Raw genomic sequence first — 18,686 nt, forward strand, 5'->3', positions numbered from 1 at the left:
GATGCACTGAGCTGAAAGCGCATGCTCAACCCGATCCGACTTAGACTATTCGAGCCAGTAGCCCTTCCACACTCTGTGGAACGGATTCTGAATACAGGCCATGAGCCCTCCTGGATGGATTGATAGATGGCTCTCATGAGGGTGGGCGCAGCAGAATAGCTCCCTCTCACGACTTGTAGCGTATGGCGAATACTACGCTATAGATAGCCCCGCGACCTGGCTTGAGCTGATAGATAACTTGCAAGTGAAAATTACGGCCGGTGAAGAGGGATATTGTCCAGCAGAACATTTAGTCAAGATTTCGAAATGCGCGACTCTAGTTGAGTACAGTTGTAATGTCATAGCCGTTCAAGGTGGCCCGGAGCGGTCCCTAGGTGAGACGGAGGAGGTTTCGGCACCGACGTGAAGCGCGGCGCGGCATCCGGGAACGGAGCGGGAGTCGGCACTCGGTCAGTCGGAGGCAATACCTCCCAATGGGCAGGAACCAGCCAGATTACAGGCCTCTGACGTGCTGGTCCCGCCAAGCGATGATCCACCTCTAGCCGATCTGACGCCATCGCTCGGCGCAGACTCGCAGTGTTCCGGTAAGAAAGTACTTGCATCATGTTGCGGATTCTATTGATTTTTTTTTCTGCTGTATCCTAGGTCATTGGATCATTCCCTGCGGTATCCGTAAGGCACTGAACCCAGGTGCGGAGAAGGCCAAAGCCAGACAAAGTACCTCTCTCATGAGGCCACTGTCCATTTTGTAGTGTTAGGGAGTTTTGGGTACATCGCCTGATGCTGACTTCTCCGTGATCTTAGCTCGTGTGGAGTGAAAAACGAGAGGGAAAAATGGAGGGGAGGAGGTGGGGTGAAAAGCATCTTAGTACCCTCCCTACTCGGTCCGTTGTCGTGAGAGTCGTGTATGCGAGCGCATCTGTGTGTATATATGTATGAGTGATTGTTGCCGCTGCGCCTGGTTTTAGTTCACACTTTCGTTCCTTCAACACCATTCTCCCCTTTAGTCCTTACCACCAGATACCCAATTGAATTCACAATGGCTACGTAAGTATGAGTCTGGAAATCTAGGCTTCCGTCATGACAGGACCAAAATTGCCCCTCCATGAATTTCCTTCTGCTATCCCACCGACCCCGCAGTCGTCGCACCTGCCTGCGGCGAATGCTCTGCAACTCTTCGCCTTCACGTCCGCAACTCGACAGCTGGCGGCATAACGAACAAATTGGCTGATTTTTGTCCTCCGATATCATAGCAACATTACATGGCATCCCTCACTCTCGCGCTCTGAGCGTAACCAGCTGCGCGGGCAGCGTGGTTTCACCCTCTGGCTCACAGGACTTTCCGCCTCTGGCAAGTCCACCGTAGCAACCGCTCTGGAACAGCACCTTTTGCACCTGGGAGTTGCCGCCTATCGTTTGGACGGTGACAATGTACGCTTCGGCCTCAACAAAGATCTTGGTTTCTCCGAGAAAGACCGTAATGAGAACATCCGTCGCATCGCTGAGGTATGGTCATTTACTCAACCCTTTGGGCTTGATCTTCCGTCCCAAGTACGACCACCGTCAGAGAGTACGCGACTAATGCCGCAGCAGGTCGCTAAGCTGTTTGCCGATTCTTCGACCATTGCCATTACCTCCTTCATCTCGCCGTACCGTGCAGACCGTCAAGTAGCTCGTGAGCTGCACAGCCAGACTGGCCAGAGCAGCGACGAAGCCATTCCATTCATCGAAGTCTTTGTCGATGTGCCTCTCGAGGTCGCTGAGCAGCGTGACCCCAAGGGTCTGTACAAGAAGGCTCGGGCGGGAGAGATCAAGGACTTCACCGGCATCTCAGCCCCTTACGAGGCACCCGAGAAGCCCGAAATTGTTATCAGGACCGACAAGTCGAGCGTCGAGGAATGTGTGGCACAAATTGCCGAGTGGCTGATCAAGGAGGGTCTCATCACTGCGAGTAAAACGGCCTGATGTGTATGGTCCTACAATTGCATGGGCGGCCGGTTCTCATCTTGTTTGAACTAGGAGTTACCTACTAGCTACAGCCCAGAGCTTTCTAACCACGGTCTAATGCCCCTCAAAAAAATACTACGCGTTTTCGGTGCAAGGTCGCGTCTGAAGCGCGGGACTGCATGCGCCCGCCATGCTGCGATTGTGTAGGTCTACGCAACTAAGAGTAGTCAAACTCGTAGTAAACGTAAGCTGTATACTCGTGTCCCTCGCCTCCGCCGAGACCAACAGCAGCCATCTCGGACGACAGTGCTGCGTCGTCTTTGGTAATTTTCCCGCGCTTGTCTCTGCCAAAGGCGTTGCCTCCTAGATACGAGTAATTAGAGTCAAGCGCTGTCTTGACCTTCTTGACCAGCTTCGAATTCGTCTGTCCGCCGCGTTAGCATCGTAAGCAATGACTTGAGCGAGAGAGATGTGTGCTAACCTTGACAAGAACACTGACATAGTCGAGCGGGAGTCCGTAGCGGAGAACAGCCTCGACAAACACGCGCAGTGCGAGCACATGCAGCCAGATCATGACGCTTTCGCTCCAGCCTGTCCGGCCGATTCTCAGAGCCTCTCCCCATGTCTTCTTCTCTTCACGAGCCACCCGGTCAAGCTCGCGTTGCTCTTCCTCCTTTCCGCCCTCCACGTACTTGTATTGACGCGGAGTCCATTTTTGCTCGCGACATTTCGCAAGGAACTCTGCACTGTGTTTTTTGAATGACGTAGCGGCGTACAAGGTGAACTCTTCGTCCGTCGCGACCTGCACAGCAGATCGGGGAACCACCATCGGTGCCAGTGTTTCGTAACTCTTCAAGAAGTCCTTCTTTGCATTGTTCGGCACAACAATAAGATGTGTCTCTAGGTATTCCGAGTCCTGGATGAGGAGGGTGGGATCGACAACGGGAGTGAGGGACTTTGTCGCAAGGTTGCCACTGTAATACCGCTGTCAGCTATCAAGTCGTCGTTGGGCTAGGAAAAACGATGGGCCTTGGAAACAATACGTACGTCTGCTTGCGCTGGAGAGTGGCAAAGTTTGTCTTGACTGAGTTATACTGGTTGAACTTGCTCTTCACATCGTTGTCGGTAGTGACGAGTTCCTGGCGCTTCATTAGTTTCCTGCGGGCCTACTCTATGGATGGCGACCCCGATCCGCGTCGAAAGCGAAACGGATGCAGCAAAGAAAAATCCCGCCGCGAAGCTGTTGGTTCCAGTACGCCCTCTCACTCCACGTACCTTTTGCAGTGTATCGACGAGTTCGCTCAAAGGTTTGTCGGCGCGGTATCGGACCTTGTTCCAGGAAAACGAGTTGACGTACTGGTCGGTGGGCTCTGAGGTACAACCGCCGTCAGTAATATGTACAAGAGATTTGTGGAACAGGCAGCAGCAACGAGGCGGTGCCCTAGACATCTCTCACTATCGTTGACCATCTTCTGCTGGGAGATCTTGTCCTCATCACCATCGAGGATTGACTTCAATGAGTCGGCAACCTTTGCAACGACAGCCTGGCAGGTGGACTCGAGCTTGGCAAGGTCATCGGCTTGCTGAACCAAGGCATCCAGGGTGCCGATTTTGAAATCGGGGATGTTGAAGGGGCGAACACTACCATTCTCGGGCGAAATGGTAGCGCTTAACGAGGATAGGGCATCGTCTTTATCTCCAGAGTCAAAGATGCCGAGAGGCAGTGAGACGAGGGCGTATTTGGTAGACATGCTTCTTGGACTGGATCGGACGCCGGCTAGCTATCCATGCGGCTATGTCAGAGCCTCGGAAGGTCTAGGAAAGTAAGGTGAGGTAAGGTTACGGTAAGTGAAGTCGAGAGAGCTATCGGAAGGTAGGCGGAGTTAGTTAGGCGTCGGTCGATGCAATTGAGAGAAGATGAGATGTTGTCACTGACCTGGAGGCTGGGGTTTTGAGCAACACCCGCTAGTAAGCAATGACTTTGCGAACTCCAGTCAAGAAATCGCACATGAGTAGGTAGCTGAGATGGTGTCAATCGAGGGCCGGAGCGGATTGAAATGCAGCAGTGCCCAGTAGTACGGAGTAGAGGAGATAGAGGTTACCTTAGGTGCTAAGCTGAGGCCAGCCTACGGGCCTGCTCCATGTAGCCCCCTACCTGCGCAACGGTGAATCGCGAACGAGGTACTCACAACTTTGCCAGTGTTCAAGTACAGATTTGGTGTACAAAGGTGGAAGAGGTACGTGGATATGGCATCAGCGGTTAGGTACCTGGAAAGCGGGCGACCTAGCGGGGCGCAGTAGCCGGTTACCTCAAAGCTGTGTGGTGGTTCGTCATTCACTCGGCGATAGCCTGAGAGGTAGCCAGCGGGTCTGCTGCCATCTAATAAGGTGCCAGCCCACTCCGTAAGACCTTCCTGCTATACATGGAAAGCTGTTAAGATCAAGCTTGATCTCTCCACTCGACATCCCAATGCTGTCCAACGCTGCTCACGCCATACCTCCCCAACTTCGACAGCCACTGCGCATTTGCAAAGCGTAAGATTTGTCCAGACATCGCTCCGCGGTTCTTGGTTTCTTCCCTATCTTTCCTTTCAGTATTTCGCCCATCGCGAATGCGCATCGCCAGATTTCGCTGTCGCTATTTCATTGTATAGTTCCAAACGATCAAGGGTTTTCGCTTTGCTACAATCTAAGTCGTTACCTTGGCCGAATCTAACAACGATGACGACCAGCTGGCGTCGTTGCATTATCAAAAAGAGAAGCTGACTCGGCAAGTCATCACATGCGGTCGAGTCGCCTTGGTGATCCATCCGGGGTTTCGTGATGCCCTCTTGCATTCGCGGGTTTTAGCATACGTATTTTTTGCCATCCGGATTAAGGACCTAGCAACAGTCCTCGCCGGGGCAGAAACCTCGAAAGGCACCGCTTTGCTCCAATCTTTCTTGGAGGGACGATGCTGAATTTGTGACGCGACTGTCATCCACAGCCATGGCTACAACCGCAAGTAAGTAAAAAGCACAATGCACTTTGTTTTTTGCGCCCCGACTAATCGTCTTCTGCAAAGTATCTCCTCAATCTTCAAACCCTGCGCGACGACCTACACCGCTTGCTGATGCCTCTATCGCTACCGCTACCGGCACTGGCACTGGCACCGCTGTTGGCACTGGTACCGATAGTAGCGCTCGCAACGGTTCTGCAGTACAAACCCCTGTACTGAGCGTTACGAGTGAAGGAGGTTTGTAGGCTATTCTTATGTCTTTAATGCTACTGCTCGTTGAATGGCCAGGCAGGAACACTGAAAAGGCGTTGCTGACTTTCGAGCTGTAGGCGCGGCGAATGGATTCGGTGTCTTGCAACACACTGGCCCCCCAGTACAGGATGATATTCCGGGCCTTTATAGAGATGGACGTGTACGTAACCCTGTGCCTAGTAAGCTGAAGGGCAAAACCGACGCGACGAAAGGGAACTTCGGAGTTATGCACATAGACCTCACTACTACCAACGAAAGTCGGGAGCGTGATGCAGCAGCCAAACGCACGAGTGAGGGAACGCAGCTTGCGGCCAGACTGGCCCAGACAGACCGTTACATTCCCATCAGACGGAGCAAATTTATCTATCGACCAGAAGTCCATGCCTCGAACAGTCCACCGCAGCTCAACGCACCGCATCCCAGCGCACCGCAGCCGAACGCACCGCAGCTGAACGCACCGCAGCTGAACGCACCGCAGCTGAACGCACCGCAGCTGAACGCACCACAACTCAACAAACCGCAGCAAAACGCATCGGGACTCGATAAACCGCAACTGAATAAACCGCAACCTAGTACACCGCAGCTCAATGCTCCGCAGCCAACACCGCTACTCAATAAACCGTGGCCCCCTAAAACGCCGCTCACCACACCGCAACGAAATGCCCCCCAGCTCAACCGACCCCAGCTGAACACGCCATATATTCGGGAGACTGTTGGAGACACGGCGCAGGTGCGGAGGAGGGCCTCGACACTTACGACCGTGGAGACAATAGCCGAACAAGCTCGACTCTTGACTCTGTTGCGAAGCCTAGACCCTGATCTGGTTGTTGATCAGCTTTGCAAGGGTCTGAAATTCTTTGGAGGGATTACCAATGAGCGCACATCACCCGGCGCATCTTTTCCCATCAGCGCTGAGGCGAATGGTTCTGGATCCCTCTTTGTTGGCTGGCTGGCAGAGATCTTTCCAGCTCTAGACCAAGGGGTAATGCCGAGCGCACACCAAACGAAGCTGAGACGACCACGTGGTCGTCCCAAAGGAAGTAGGAATGCGAAGGGAAAACAAGCTGGCCAAAGTGGGCAACGACTCGTTTCAAGAGCTCATGCAGCAGAAGCAACAACGGACAACAGTGCAGGTGATGACGCGGTGGATGCTAGTTGGGTTGACATTGATGACACCATTGCAGATACTGACAGAGAGCGTTTGCAAGTGGACGCCGAGCGGGTGGTTGAAACTCCAGCTTTCAGTCAGGTAGTCTCCGGTCCAGGTGCTTCCGGTGGAATGCCGGAATCTGGCTCCGCCCAGACCTCGACAACTACGCCTGCCCCCAAGCGGAGAGGGAGACCTAAAGGCTCGAAAAATCGACCGAAAGATACGGTGCCCTCGGCCAACGATGCTCATGAGGATACGAATGGTGTATCCGGGACCCCAGTGATGATTCAGCCAACAGCAGTTAACCCTCCCGAATCCTCAAGCACGACTGGGGGTCTTGACGAGCTCGGATCGCCGCTTGTCAAGAAGCGGAAAGGAGGCCCTGGCCGTCCTAAGGGATCCAAGAATCGACCGAAAGGATCAGCAAATGTCCACGGCTCTCAATCTCAACAAACACCACCTAAATCGGATGCAAACGACCAACGAAGCGGGCCACAACCTGCCGCTGCGGGTGATTTAGCTCTGCCGGCGCCTGCTGGTGGTTCCACATCCTCTACCCGAGAACAACAATACGAGCAGCGACCGGCCATTCCGGTAAATGTTGCTTCTCAGTTCGGACCGGAGACTGTCAGCGAATCCGCTGCCATGAAGCAACAAGTCAGCAAAACATCCAGAGTCGCAAAGCGCAAACGGAAGGCTTCTCAAGAAGACAGAGACAGTAATGCCGGCAACGAGTCGCTAACAGATGCCTCGACTTCAGATCCAAATAATGTTAGACTTACTGCAATCACCAGTGAGAGCCCTTCGTCACCGCAGATGGCCCGGTCTCAAGGACTACAAGTGCAGGATCACACTCATGGCCATCAGCCAGTGACCAAGAGGCAGAAATTACCGAATCATCAGCGCCAAGATGCTGCCTCAAACAGTGGAATGACGCAAGCTAGCCAGAACAGTCAGACTGGACAAGGCGGGCAGCGCGTGCCACAATTGTTAGAGCCAACGCAGACAGACCTTCACAACAGCAGCCTCACAGATGCCAATAATAATAATCTTCAGAAGCCGAGGAACCAGATGGGCGGCTCGGCAAATCGACCATCGCTCCAGCAAGCCCTCAACGCGCAGCAACCTCAGTCTGATCTACGACTTCAATACAGCCAAAGCCTCATAGCTTCATCCGCTGGCCAAGGAGTTGACAGGACTGAGGTAGCGGAATCTTACTCCTTGAATATGCCATCAAGGCAAGCCATGTACAATCAAGGTGGATCGGCTCAGGGGCAACAGCAACAACATCTCTTTCATCAGCAAGAGCAACATCAGCCAACTACACAGAACCGATCTAATGACAGTCAGCACCGCCTAAGCAGCTCGGGACCCGGCCGGATTCCGTCATCACTAGGGCAGAATGGGGACAGCTATACAGAGTCGACAAGTGACGGAGACTATCAGGGGCTGGTGGGCCTTCAGCACCCTACGTATGGCACCCACATGACCGGATCATCGAGCACGCGAGGAGATAGCTACCGGACTTCGACCTCACGGCCGATACAACAGCAATCATCTGCATTCCATGCACGGCAGGAACACTCAGTACAGAATACGGGCATGTCGTCTTTCCAGGACTATTCCGATTCGACATTTCTGGCAAGTCTGACAACGGCTAATCAAGCAAGCTTGGCGATGAATTCCACACAATACAATGTCGATGGTGCAGAGATGCAGCGTGCATCGCCGAACATGAACTCAACGTATGGCTCGCCGCACTTGGGCCAGTCGTCTTTTGATGGCGGCATGACAGAATCTGCAATGAGAGAACGCATGTATCATACTTCGAGACGTCAGTAAATAAAGACGTAGATGTAACAAGCGCCCGCTTACTGCACCGCCTGTAGGTACACTGTGCGACTGGCACCTTGCTCCGACTGGTGTCAAGGGCTCAAAACATATTCCTGACCCCCTGACTACGCAGTTGCGCCATGGAAGAGTTAGGCCAAGTAGGCGGGTGGCCGTCTCAGCTGTGATTCCGAGCATCCTCTACTAAGAATACCCAGCCATGTCGGCGTACCTCGGTCAAGATCCAGTATGTGATAGTCGGTCATCAGTGACAGGCCTATGCGTGGAAAGAGCACGTTGCTGAACGCGTGAATTGTTTGACCTAACTGGGCAAACAGATGCCCAACCGGTCCTGGCTATAACAAGACTACAAAGCTAAATGGAAAACTGTTTGATGTTGGTATCTTTATCCAGATCCCAGGTATTGCACCCCTCTCCATGCTGGCCCTGACAAAGAGAATGTGAAAAAAAAAGAAGCAAGATATCCAAAGACAAGTCTCCGCTTGAGTTGCACTGGGCCAAATTCCAGGCCTACCTTAACGCCCTTAAATGCTCAACGCCACGCTGGTTCTCATGCGCCGTCCATAGCATCTTCGTCTATCGCTTCGAGCGGAGGACGAATGGATTCTGGTGTACTTCGTCCGTACCACCACTCATCCTCCTCGTCAATGCCATCATCGCGAATTAATTCCAACATTACTTGTGCATTGCGTTTGATATCCTGGGTACGCTCAACGATGCCCCGCTCCAATATCAAAGCTTCCGCAGTTTTGAGCCAGATTTCTTGTAAGCTAGGGAGGTCAGCCAGTACGTGTCGGACATGCTCACGCTCCAGCGGTCCCATGGGCATGCCGGCTGCTAGACTTGTGTTGAATACCAAGTTCGTATCGGGATCGACTGGATCATCTAGAGAAGCCCGAGAGGCACGGCGCGTTGATATTCCGTCGTGTTGTGTCGACTTGGTTGAATCTTTGACCGAAATCGAGGACTTCTTTCGGCCCATGCCCATGATACCCCGTCGCTGTTTCGGGGTAGAGTCGATCGAGTCCTTTGAGACACCATTGTACCAAACATCAACGGCTCCCCGCCTGCTGTTATAGCCCTTGATCTCCCAAAGCCTCTCCACTTGTCGCAAGCCTCCAACACATAGAATGGCAACATGAACCTCATCTGGAGGTCTTTCCTTCAAGTAGCCTCGCAGTGATCGTTCAACGCGGCCAGCATAAGATGGCGGGCGTAGCCGTCGGCAGAATGACGAGATGACCAGAGGGAAGACTTGATGGACTCGCAAAAGCGTCTGGTCGTCGTACATGCTTATTATTCGAGCCTCGATCGGATTCAGTGTATATGGCTCGTGCAGTAAGCCATGACCGTTGTGGTCGAGTATGTGCTGTAAGTGCAGCTTTCGATAGGTTTCGAAAAAATGGAATAAGGTGAAAAGAAGCGGTATCAAGCGACGACGCATACGTTCATGCTGAGGGGCGAACTCGAGACGCTGCGATTCCGTCGTTCGCAGGAAGATCTCTTTAGTGATCCATTCGCACATAAGGTATGACAATTTGGCGGCGACGTGCAAACGATGCCACAAGCCGCATAGGTGATGGAAATTGGCGGCGGTGGGGTCGTTAGATGGATAAAGACGCAAGGCGTATGCCGGGATGTGATGTTCTAGATGATGGCGAACGATGGGCGCCTCATTTAATGTCACGATAGTGTGCCAGGATCTCGAGACTCTGCGAAGATTTAGGACGTCCGTCAATGGCAGCGATGAAATGACTTGAATCTGAAGCTCAGTAGGTAGAGCTAGGAACAATTGACCGAGAGATTGACTGGTGATTTGTTAGAATTGGTAGACACAATCGTACGTTGGCTCTAGGGGAGGGTGGCTAACGTCTTTGGCTTCGCGAACGCTGTATACTGTTCGCGATGGTCTACCTGCGATGTTGACTTGTTTTGGAGGATAGAGACCTTGGATCGCAGGCTGAAGAGTCGGCTCTTCTCGGTACGCTTCTGGTCTGAGGGTCGGGGAGTCTCGGTATTGCCTTCATTTGACTTGTAGGTTCGTAACGGCAGAATAAAGGTAGAGGTAGACTGAGATGATATCGGCGGAGAGGGATACTGTTGAGAGGATGGCGTCTGAGGATGGCGTAATTGGTGAAGCTGCTGGGTATCGCGGGTCGCAGGGGACTCATTGAGCTGATTGAGTTTGCTGAAGTACCGCTCGGAAGCGAACTCGGTGATATGCGGCGGATCCATGTTGATGCTATCGCGCTGGACAATGGCTCAGCCTGAAGTAAGAGAAAACGAGGTCTAGGAAGTCCAGCATATGGTCGAGGTACGCTATGTTGAAAACGGGAGGGTTAACGACGGGCGGGGATCGGAAAGTCGAAGATGCCGTGCATTCGCGGCTCAAACATGGCTGAACATTGAAGATATCGGTGATGGTTCGCAGGCGAGAAGAATCGTGGGGGGTGATTTGAACGAACAGGCTGGCGCCCGGCGTCGATTGGGATACAGTCGTCGAAAGGGCAGGCTTCGAGAGTCGATGGGCGAAAGGTGGCGATCAACGACAATGGCTATGTAGGGTATCGATATTCGACGGCCGATGAGATGGACCGAAGAGGGTCAAACCAGAGCAAGAGACGAGGAAAGATGGCGAATGAGCGTATGTGACAAAGCTGAGTCGGATAAGGAGATGACAGGCGACCGATAGTGTTGTAGGGAGGCAGAACGTGGTGGTGACGTTTCGAACGTGATGGTCGACGTTGGTTGGAATATGAGGATGCGAGGAAGAAATGGAGGAGGAAGAGGGAGGGGGCACAGGCAGAGCGCGAGGGTGTTGGAGAGGCCCGCCGAAGTCAGGTAACTCACTCTCGCTGGCAGGCAGCACGTTCGGTACTGGTAGTGGGAGAAAGGCGGTGGTGGTGCAGTCAGGCTCAGGTTCCAAGGATCCTTGGTGGGTGGATGAGAGTGGGTAAAAGCGTAGAACCTCTCTATGGGCGACGACGTGGGTATGCACGTAGCTATCCGTTTGGTAGTATGGTATCCAAGCCTGGATAACTTGGTAGACACTGGCGGTCACCTCAGTCTATGGGCGCAAACGTGGGTGAGGTGATGATGAGGTTAGGTAGGTATTACGATGCGGTACGAATAGAGAAGAGGCAATGAGAGCAAGTGGGTGGACCTGGAGGCCAGGAACAGGAGAGAGGCAGATGCAAGAAAGCGAGAGAGGGATCGGCTGTTCGCTAATTCTGGGTGGCCCGGCGGTATGTGCGGCGAATTAGTGGAGGTCCAAGTGAGGAAGGGCACCTGCTGGCCTAGGGGGGGTCGATGATCCCGAAGCGGCGTTTGGCACTGTGATGCAACGGCGCTGACTGGCTGCGTCCTCGGAGAGGGAATGGCCAGAAAGGGTCTTTTAGGGGGGGGGGGGGACTTCACTCAACCTAACTAAGGTACCTATCAATTGTGGGTATGTTACCGTGTATCTATTTCTTCACCACCACAGTACGATGGGCGTGGACGGCGGAAGCGAAAGAAAGCGGCCGAAGAAAGCACCGTAAAAGTGCGAGGACGAAGCTTCTCATCCCCACAGTCCTGAGCCTGGCAAGCCGTAAGGCAAGTGAAAGTCGCATTGGATACTTTTTAACGAGTGGTTGAGTTCCATTGCTCTACGGAGCGGATGGTGGTCAGTTGGTACCTTAGTGAGCATACCTACTGTGAGTGTGGCCTTGAGGTTCCCTCTTTCTTTTTTTCTTTCTTTCTTCCCGCTTCTTGTTCCTTTATCAATCAACAATTGGGTCTTGATCTTGACTCTATCCGTAAAATGTCTCTTCGTCCATTTCGCCATCAGGTATCCGTATGGAGGCCAGGTATGGAGGATTGAGGTACTCTAACCATTTGACTCGAGCGACAACTGCAATTGCGACTAATCAGGTGTTTCCATCGGCGAGATACCTTACCTTACCTAGGTACGTACAAATTCAGATCAGATACCTGATTGTCCATTCGTTGGTATCTTCTTATTTCGCAGTTCAACAGTCGACTTTCATTCCTCGGCTGTTTTACGGACTCTATGGCGCTTCCCCGTCTCCATTTCCTATCCAGTGCCATTGTAAGACTCGAGAGTTAGATGTCGATCCCGGGGCCCGGGGGATTGAGGGTGAGCCCGCCCGATGCCGCTCCAATTTATTGGCCGTATGCCATGCTTTTTTTGCCTTCAACTACACGCGATGAAGCAGCTTGGTAGTTTGGCTGTGGACACACTGCGTAGGCACTTCTCGGCCATCGTCCCGCGTCAAGTGGGCGATGGCCCATGGCTACCTTTGGTTCAGCGGGCGCAGCGGGCGCAAAGAAGTATCCCTAGACAGTATGCACCGATGAAGTACCGACCACGTTCGTGCAAACGATCTAGGAGAGAAGCCCGGCATAGATCGAGACGGAGCTCCTACGGCTAGATGCTCTCGCTCTGTTTCCATTGGCTCATTTGTGTTGCAAAGCCCGATTCGATGCTATCGCGGATAGATGCTTCACCTGTCCAAAGTTACTGCTGATGGATCATGGTCTCAGCCGCCCTAGAGCTACTTAGACCGACTTCGATGATCCAGGACCGATTACCAAATAGGCCCGAGACAGTCCCATGCCTGACGCTTCAACGGAGACACGTCTATCGGCACTACTCCGTAGGTAGACCAGACAGTGGCAGTCTGGAAACATTTCTCTATCGGCGGATCTATCAATCGCATAGCGTGCTAGAAAGTAGTGTGCACCAGACGATGTTCATGTTGAGCATGTTGGTACTGACATCTACCTATTCCATTGATCATGACTCACGTTTTATTTCATTCTCGCAGTGTTAAAATTTACAGCCGGCAGGAATGAGAAGGCCAGCGGGCTGCGGGCATCGCCGACACTGCCGATCTACTGTATAGGCTCATTGATTTTCTCGCCTTCGCCATTTGCACACGGTTGGCTTGGCTTCACAGGGCGCCACAAAGCAAGCAGTGAATCACATCGGGGTACAGAGCATGGTGGATTCGTCCAGGTAAGAAAGGTGTCGAAGGTACAAACCTACCCAAGGAATCTTGCAACTGTACGTCGTGAGCGCACCTTTTGCATCACTTGAGTTTTTGCCCATTCTCCCATTCCCTCGAGGGCTGAGTATCCTAAAAGCATGTACGCATGTAAGAGAAAGAAGATCAAAACTCAACAGTGTTCCACACTGCATCTACAATTCCATACTACGTAGTTCCTGGCACCTCATCGGCATGTTCATAGTGCACACTAAACCTTGGATGGCAAATAGAGATGGACCTTGGCACCCCTCGACCCTCGTGAGCTTAGTGTACTTCGTGCGAAGCCGACATCTACCAGTGCCAACTTGAGCGTGGCCCATGGGGTCAAATGGAACACGGTAGATTGGCCCGAAGTGACCGAAGTTGAAGCGATGGAACCGACACAAGTGGCTAGGCGCTGTCTCGGATGGACAAGCTGCCTTCGATGCAGCGGGGGACGGAGACATTGTACAAATACCGGGGGAGTAAAGTAAACCGTAAATGCTACGGTGCCACGGTACCAGTTCGACCTCTTGTCAGACTGGGCCCAATCATGAGCACTGCAAGTCACTGAGGTACGCGCCTCGATGCCATTGGTGGTGCAAAATGGTAAGGTAGTTACGGAGGTAGGTGCTTGTAAAGGTAAGTACCGTCAAAAAATCCAGATGGCGTGGTGGAGCGGCCCTCGGACCTACCGCGGCCTTTCTGTTTTCTTAGGCTCTTAGTCTTCGGCCTTGCCTCCCCTCCGCATTCGTCACAGCTGATATCTCCCCCCAAAGGCCCCAGCCTTTCACGTCGTTTTCCGGCCGCCTGGCCGCCGTTGGTGGATTGCTTTACCTTTGAGTACCGTTATCCATGATCCGCTCCGCTCTACTTCCCTTGCGTGAGAGAGAGAGAGAGAGAGAGAGAGAGAGAGAGAGAGAGAGAGAGAGAGAGAGAGAGAGAGAGAGAGAGAGAGAGAGAGAGAGAGAGTGTGTGTGTGTGGCTACCTTGGTGAGTAACGTTTTACCGGCTCCCTGGCATACTCCGTCCTGAAGCAAAAAGAGATGGACGTTCTAGCACTTAACAACGTTCTTCCGGTTGGTCATTCATCAGGTCACGAGCGCTACGGAATACTGGATGAGGAAGGCATCTCGCTCCACTTTTGGTACTGCATCATCCGTATATTACCCTACAGATACGGGACTGTATCCGTACATCTACTTACGTTTGTGAGACTTCTCTCCGTGTTCCCGAGCCAATCTCAAGGGTAAGAACTTCCTATCCGCACCTCTTTATGTAAGCCTCGCAGAAATTGAGCGACATAACCCGCATGCTCGCGAGAAGAGAACCCGTAACTTGAGTGCGTCTGGTGGTGGCGCGCCATCATCCTTTGCGTTTGTGAGATGAAGACTTGAATCCCGTCATGTTGGTCGACCATGAAGCCATATTTCTTGGCCAGGCCAGCCCCCCCCCCAGTATCCGTACACTAGCGGGCAATGGCATCGACATCGGCCGAGAATGCCCCGTGGATATGTGGGATTCTCCCCGCCCGAGGTCACAGGTTGCAACTCCCCTCTCAAACTTCTCCAGCTTTACCGAAAAATTTACACAATGTTTGTATCCGTACCTCCAGACCCATTCCCTCCATATTACTCCGCGTTTCCTCCGCTCTCTGAGCTGCTCCAGAGCCCAGGGTCAGGAGTCAGGACAAACTACTACTCCGTGGCGGGTTTGTGTCACCCTTTGACAGCCACACGCGACTCAGCCACACGGCCCTGAAGGCCAACCGTACCATTCGAGTGACAATACATGCTGTTCACTTTGGTAGCTGATGTGGGAGACAGAGGCCCCTTCGTAGTTTTCTGTCTCCCCCGTATCTCTCTTATTCACTATTGCCTTGACAATGAAAGGGACCTTGGGATGCCGCGATACGCCCGAATGCCCTAGGCACGTATACGGCCCTGCTTCAACGTTGATTCACAATTCGTTTCCCGCCATGACACCTACACTGTAGTTGAAGGCCGCTCGATTGTATACTCGGAAAATAAGTGATGCTCCATATGTATCCTCGCAAGTAATAAGAAAATCCTCTTGGGCGCGCTTGGCGTCAATCTCCTCAGCCACAACGGCCCGAACCTGATCGAATTCCATCCATCTCTATCTCCGTTTCCGCATCCCATTCGTCGCCAAGTCCGGGTACTTCCTCCTTTAAACTCATCTTAATCATTGGTTGGTGCCGATTTATCTACACCAGTGCGAAACACCTCATTCTTCTCTTCCGTCTCAAATCATTTGTCTTTGCCGGAGACAAGACTTCACTGTCGGTGAATCACCTAGAACCCATACCACGGCTCAATCGCTGCAAATAATTGTCACGGTAGACTCGGTCGGGTTGTTTCCACTGGCCGGGAATACGTTCTGCTTTTCCTGTCCGGTGCTGACGGGGAAAGTACGCTATGCATGGGTAGTTTGAGTCTTTAACACGCCTCGGTACTTGAGCAGGCCGCAAAACGCCCGGCCCCGCACCGCGTCGTGTCCGCAAAACCCACCTCACACCGGACCACAATAGGGTCAGGACCGGAAGGAGACGAAGAGATGGGAACGCCGGGTAGTTCTCGGGCTTCATCGCCACCTCGAGTGGCGTCGATGGGAGTGCATATTCCCGGACCGACAACAAGCACCAATCCCGACGCTGCCGCCAACATTGCGCCCTTTGCCCTTGCCCGGTTCGAGTTCGAGGCAGGCAAGGGTAATGAGGGCACCAAAGTCTTGATGGTAGAATGGGATCCCTCGATATCTCCTTCTTCCTCCTCGCCGGCATCCGAACTCTCACCACCGCCAGCCAAGGCATGGGAGGTTTCGTGGGATGGCAAGACAAACCATCTTCTAGCAAGTAACGATGTCAAAGGAACGCATAAACGGGCGTACTTCCTACTTCCACCAGGTGCCAATGTTCCTCCCACCGTTTCCATTGTTCATCCTGACGGTACATCCCTCACCATCAAACCCCTTCCTGCCATCTTCCCGCCAAGCCTGGTTGCCAGTGAATTAGATACTGGAACACGCGGGGTTCTTCACACCATCTGGGCCAAGGAGAGACTTCGTGAACTTCAAGAAGAGATCGATGCCGAGAAGATGACAAATACCGAAAGCGTCGGCTTAGAAATGGTGCTCCAGGAGCAGCAATGGGTTGTCGATCACTTCGGTATTGTTCCAAAACCCAATAACATCGTCGAAGGCCGGACGATGTCTGCCTCGGAAACTCTACTGAGTCCCATCTCTCCTCAACCCCTGACCGGTAGCCGACTGGGAGAGAAGCTGAAGGGGCTGAAGCTCGCGACTTCTGCAACAGATTTAATTGCTGGTTCGGCTGGTGAGATGACTCACAAAATATAACCTGCGTAACATATCAACCAAGCATAACTAACTAGAGACTCGCAGACAAGAACACGCATCTTCAGCCTGTGTCTTTCTCGCCCGTCCCCAATGACATAGCCGTTCACTCCTTCTCGCACCCTGCTCGGGAGACGACTACTGGTAACCTGTCCCTAGGAGCTTCGGCATCGTTAGACGCCATGCTCGCAGGGGTTGATCTTCATCCGAGACAGCAAGAACAGGACCAGGAGGAGGAACTTTTTGCACTCCCGATGAGCCCTCGCAGTCCTGAGATGAAAAAGAGTCCCTTCAGCTTCGCCTGAAGATAGTGATCGCTTCTGGGCCAACATCATTTCCACTCTCAACGACTTTGAGTACGATCCCAGTCAGGGGGTTTGTGATGTCCCCTGGAGGTATGTCGTGTGTGTGTGTGTGTGTGCGAAACTGGGGAACGACAGTAGTAGCTGAAAGTGTGTAGCATACATTCGTAGACGGGCTACAGAACGACACAGACAGGAATTGTATGCTCCACGTCATAGCGATTTTCTAGCCATTTCTGCGAGTACCATTCAGTTTGTAGGCTACTGCTCCTGCGTACTTTCTTTCCTTCTTGTATTCCATAGAATGTTTCTTTCAGATATCTGCTAGCTAGACGTGGTCCTTTGCATTGCGTTGTCATCGCCAATACCGCCATCGAGAAGCAAGAGTAGAAAACAGCAGAGAGAACCGCCGGCATGCCATTGATGTAGTGCTCTTGTGCTGGTTCCCGTTTCTCGATACAGCCGAATGGTTAGCTCCAACCCGCGAGGATCACCACCTCCTGCGATTTCCACTGCCTCATTCCTTTCCCACCTTCACTTAGCATTCCACTGAACCAGGTACTGGAATCGCACTCATTTATCTCCAGCCACCAACGCGACCTTCGTCCCACCGCTCCTTCCTCTCCTGACGAAGATAATAAAGTACCTTGGCGTCTCTGTACCTCTTGATCCAGTCCAATGTCTCTCTCTCCGACGCATACGCGCCATCTCCCTCTCCGTCGATGAAGCTCTCCTCCAAGACATGGCATACCGAGGCCTGCTCATGGACACCTTGCCCCAGGCGTTGGTACATGGCAGCCGGTGAGAAGGGTGCTAACGCGTGGTCCATATCGGATTGCTTCTGCCGCCACTGGCGCTCGAGCGCATGTGTTGAAAGAAGCTGCGCTTGAGTCGTGGAGCGCTGGTGGGCTAGACGAGCCTCGAGTTCCACAAGCCGTGACGCGAGCTCAAGGTTTTCGGTCAAGGCCGCTTGAAGGGCCTGATGAGACGACGAGAGAGATGGGTGAATCGTACTTGGTGCATGTGCAAGGGCATTAAGCAGGTCCACATTGGTCGCTATATCAGCGAGGTCATGTTTTCTAATACCATCATCAGCCGGGAGAAAGACAACGAACAGCAGGTGATGCCGCTGCCATGTCCAGGAACGTACGCCTTGTCTTGCAACACCTTGGGAAGCCAATGTTCGCCCGGATCAGGCACAGACTCAGGTCGGGCTATTTCGAGCCCGGCCGGCTGAAAGACTTGGTTCAAACGGCTCCCGCCTGCACTCTCCACATCAGGCCCGGTGCCGTTACCGTTGCCGTGCCGGGGCGAGTTGAGCATAACCGGCGTGCCTATACGACTTGTGTCGTGGCTACCCGGCTTGGGTGGGAGTACCGGTGGTGGAGGATCATGCATGATGTGGACATAAACACGCAGCCGATTAAAGACTACAACAAGATGATCCTTATTCTCAAGGCCCAGGAAAATCTTCAGGCCAATGACTCGCTTGGTCGGCTGATCAAAGTATAAGGCAAGGTATCTTCCGACCACAGAGATGTCAGCGTTCGTTGGGCGGGGTGGTTCTACAAGACGGAATGTGGCTGTGGTTCATCAGGCAGAGGGGTGCGAGGTTCACAACGTTAAGCAAGGACCTTGTCAGGTGCCCCCACAGCGGATGAATGAAACTAACCAATCAAAACTAAATTGTGACTGAATTGTACATGTTGTATAGTTAAGCTCACATCTGCGTTTTATGATATCATACCCATAAACACATATCTGTACGGAATACTCAATTG

The 18,686-nt window shown here is 52.8% G+C and overlaps 8 protein-coding genes across 8 annotated transcripts; 3 read left to right on the forward strand and 5 right to left on the reverse strand.

Annotated features, from left to right (window-relative positions):
* Positions 1-338: 338 nt before the first annotated feature.
* Positions 339-605, reverse strand: CABS01_05219 (uncharacterized protein; the record flags this gene model as incomplete). The annotated part of the gene is made up of 1 exon (XM_060538589.1): positions 339-605. One exon carries the CDS (start codon positions 603-605, stop codon positions 339-341), a length of 267 nt encoding a protein of 88 aa, XP_060405761.1.
* Positions 606-1,039: 434 nt separating this feature from the next.
* Positions 1,040-1,965, forward strand: CABS01_05220 (adenylylsulfate kinase; the record flags this gene model as incomplete). Its single annotated transcript, XM_060538590.1, has 3 exons — positions 1,040-1,047; positions 1,254-1,506; positions 1,594-1,965. 3 exons carry the CDS (start codon positions 1,040-1,042, stop codon positions 1,963-1,965), a joined length of 633 nt encoding a protein of 210 aa, XP_060405762.1.
* A 199-nt stretch (positions 1,966-2,164) lies between these two features.
* Positions 2,165-3,698, reverse strand: CABS01_05221 (V-ATPase subunit C; the record flags this gene model as incomplete). Its single annotated transcript, XM_060538591.1, has 5 exons — positions 2,165-2,371; positions 2,429-2,921; positions 2,995-3,086; positions 3,223-3,317; positions 3,404-3,698. 5 exons carry the CDS (start codon positions 3,696-3,698, stop codon positions 2,165-2,167), a joined length of 1,182 nt encoding a protein of 393 aa, XP_060405763.1.
* Positions 3,699-4,935: 1,237 nt separating this feature from the next.
* On the forward strand, positions 4,936-8,189 carry CABS01_05222 (uncharacterized protein; the record flags this gene model as incomplete). Its single annotated transcript, XM_060538592.1, has 3 exons — positions 4,936-4,951; positions 5,012-5,182; positions 5,275-8,189. 3 exons carry the CDS (start codon positions 4,936-4,938, stop codon positions 8,187-8,189), a joined length of 3,102 nt encoding a protein of 1,033 aa, XP_060405764.1.
* Positions 8,190-8,748: 559 nt separating this feature from the next.
* Positions 8,749-10,433, reverse strand: CABS01_05223 (F-box domain-containing protein; the record flags this gene model as incomplete). The annotated part of the gene is made up of 2 exons (XM_060538593.1): positions 8,749-10,006; positions 10,069-10,433. The coding sequence occupies 2 exons, from the start codon at positions 10,431-10,433 to the stop codon at positions 8,749-8,751; spliced, it is 1,623 nt and encodes a 540-aa protein (XP_060405765.1).
* A 5,423-nt stretch (positions 10,434-15,856) lies between these two features.
* On the forward strand, positions 15,857-16,908 carry CABS01_05224 (uncharacterized protein; the record flags this gene model as incomplete). Its single annotated transcript, XM_060538594.1, has 2 exons — positions 15,857-16,583; positions 16,652-16,908. The coding sequence occupies 2 exons, from the start codon at positions 15,857-15,859 to the stop codon at positions 16,906-16,908; spliced, it is 984 nt and encodes a 327-aa protein (XP_060405766.1).
* A 173-nt stretch (positions 16,909-17,081) lies between these two features.
* Positions 17,082-17,321, reverse strand: CABS01_05225 (uncharacterized protein; the record flags this gene model as incomplete). Its single annotated transcript, XM_060538595.1, has 1 exon — positions 17,082-17,321. One exon carries the CDS (start codon positions 17,319-17,321, stop codon positions 17,082-17,084), a length of 240 nt encoding a protein of 79 aa, XP_060405767.1.
* Positions 17,322-17,482: 161 nt separating this feature from the next.
* On the reverse strand, positions 17,483-18,303 carry CABS01_05226 (uncharacterized protein; the record flags this gene model as incomplete). Its single annotated transcript, XM_060538596.1, has 2 exons — positions 17,483-17,961; positions 18,021-18,303. 2 exons carry the CDS (start codon positions 18,301-18,303, stop codon positions 17,483-17,485), a joined length of 762 nt encoding a protein of 253 aa, XP_060405768.1.
* Between the last annotated feature and the right edge of the window lie 383 nt (positions 18,304-18,686).

Source organism: Colletotrichum abscissum (genome assembly GCF_030869225.1).
Source record: "Colletotrichum abscissum strain IMI 504890 chromosome Unknown Scaffold_10.1, whole genome shotgun sequence".
Lineage (NCBI taxonomy): Eukaryota > Fungi > Ascomycota > Sordariomycetes > Glomerellales > Glomerellaceae > Colletotrichum > Colletotrichum abscissum.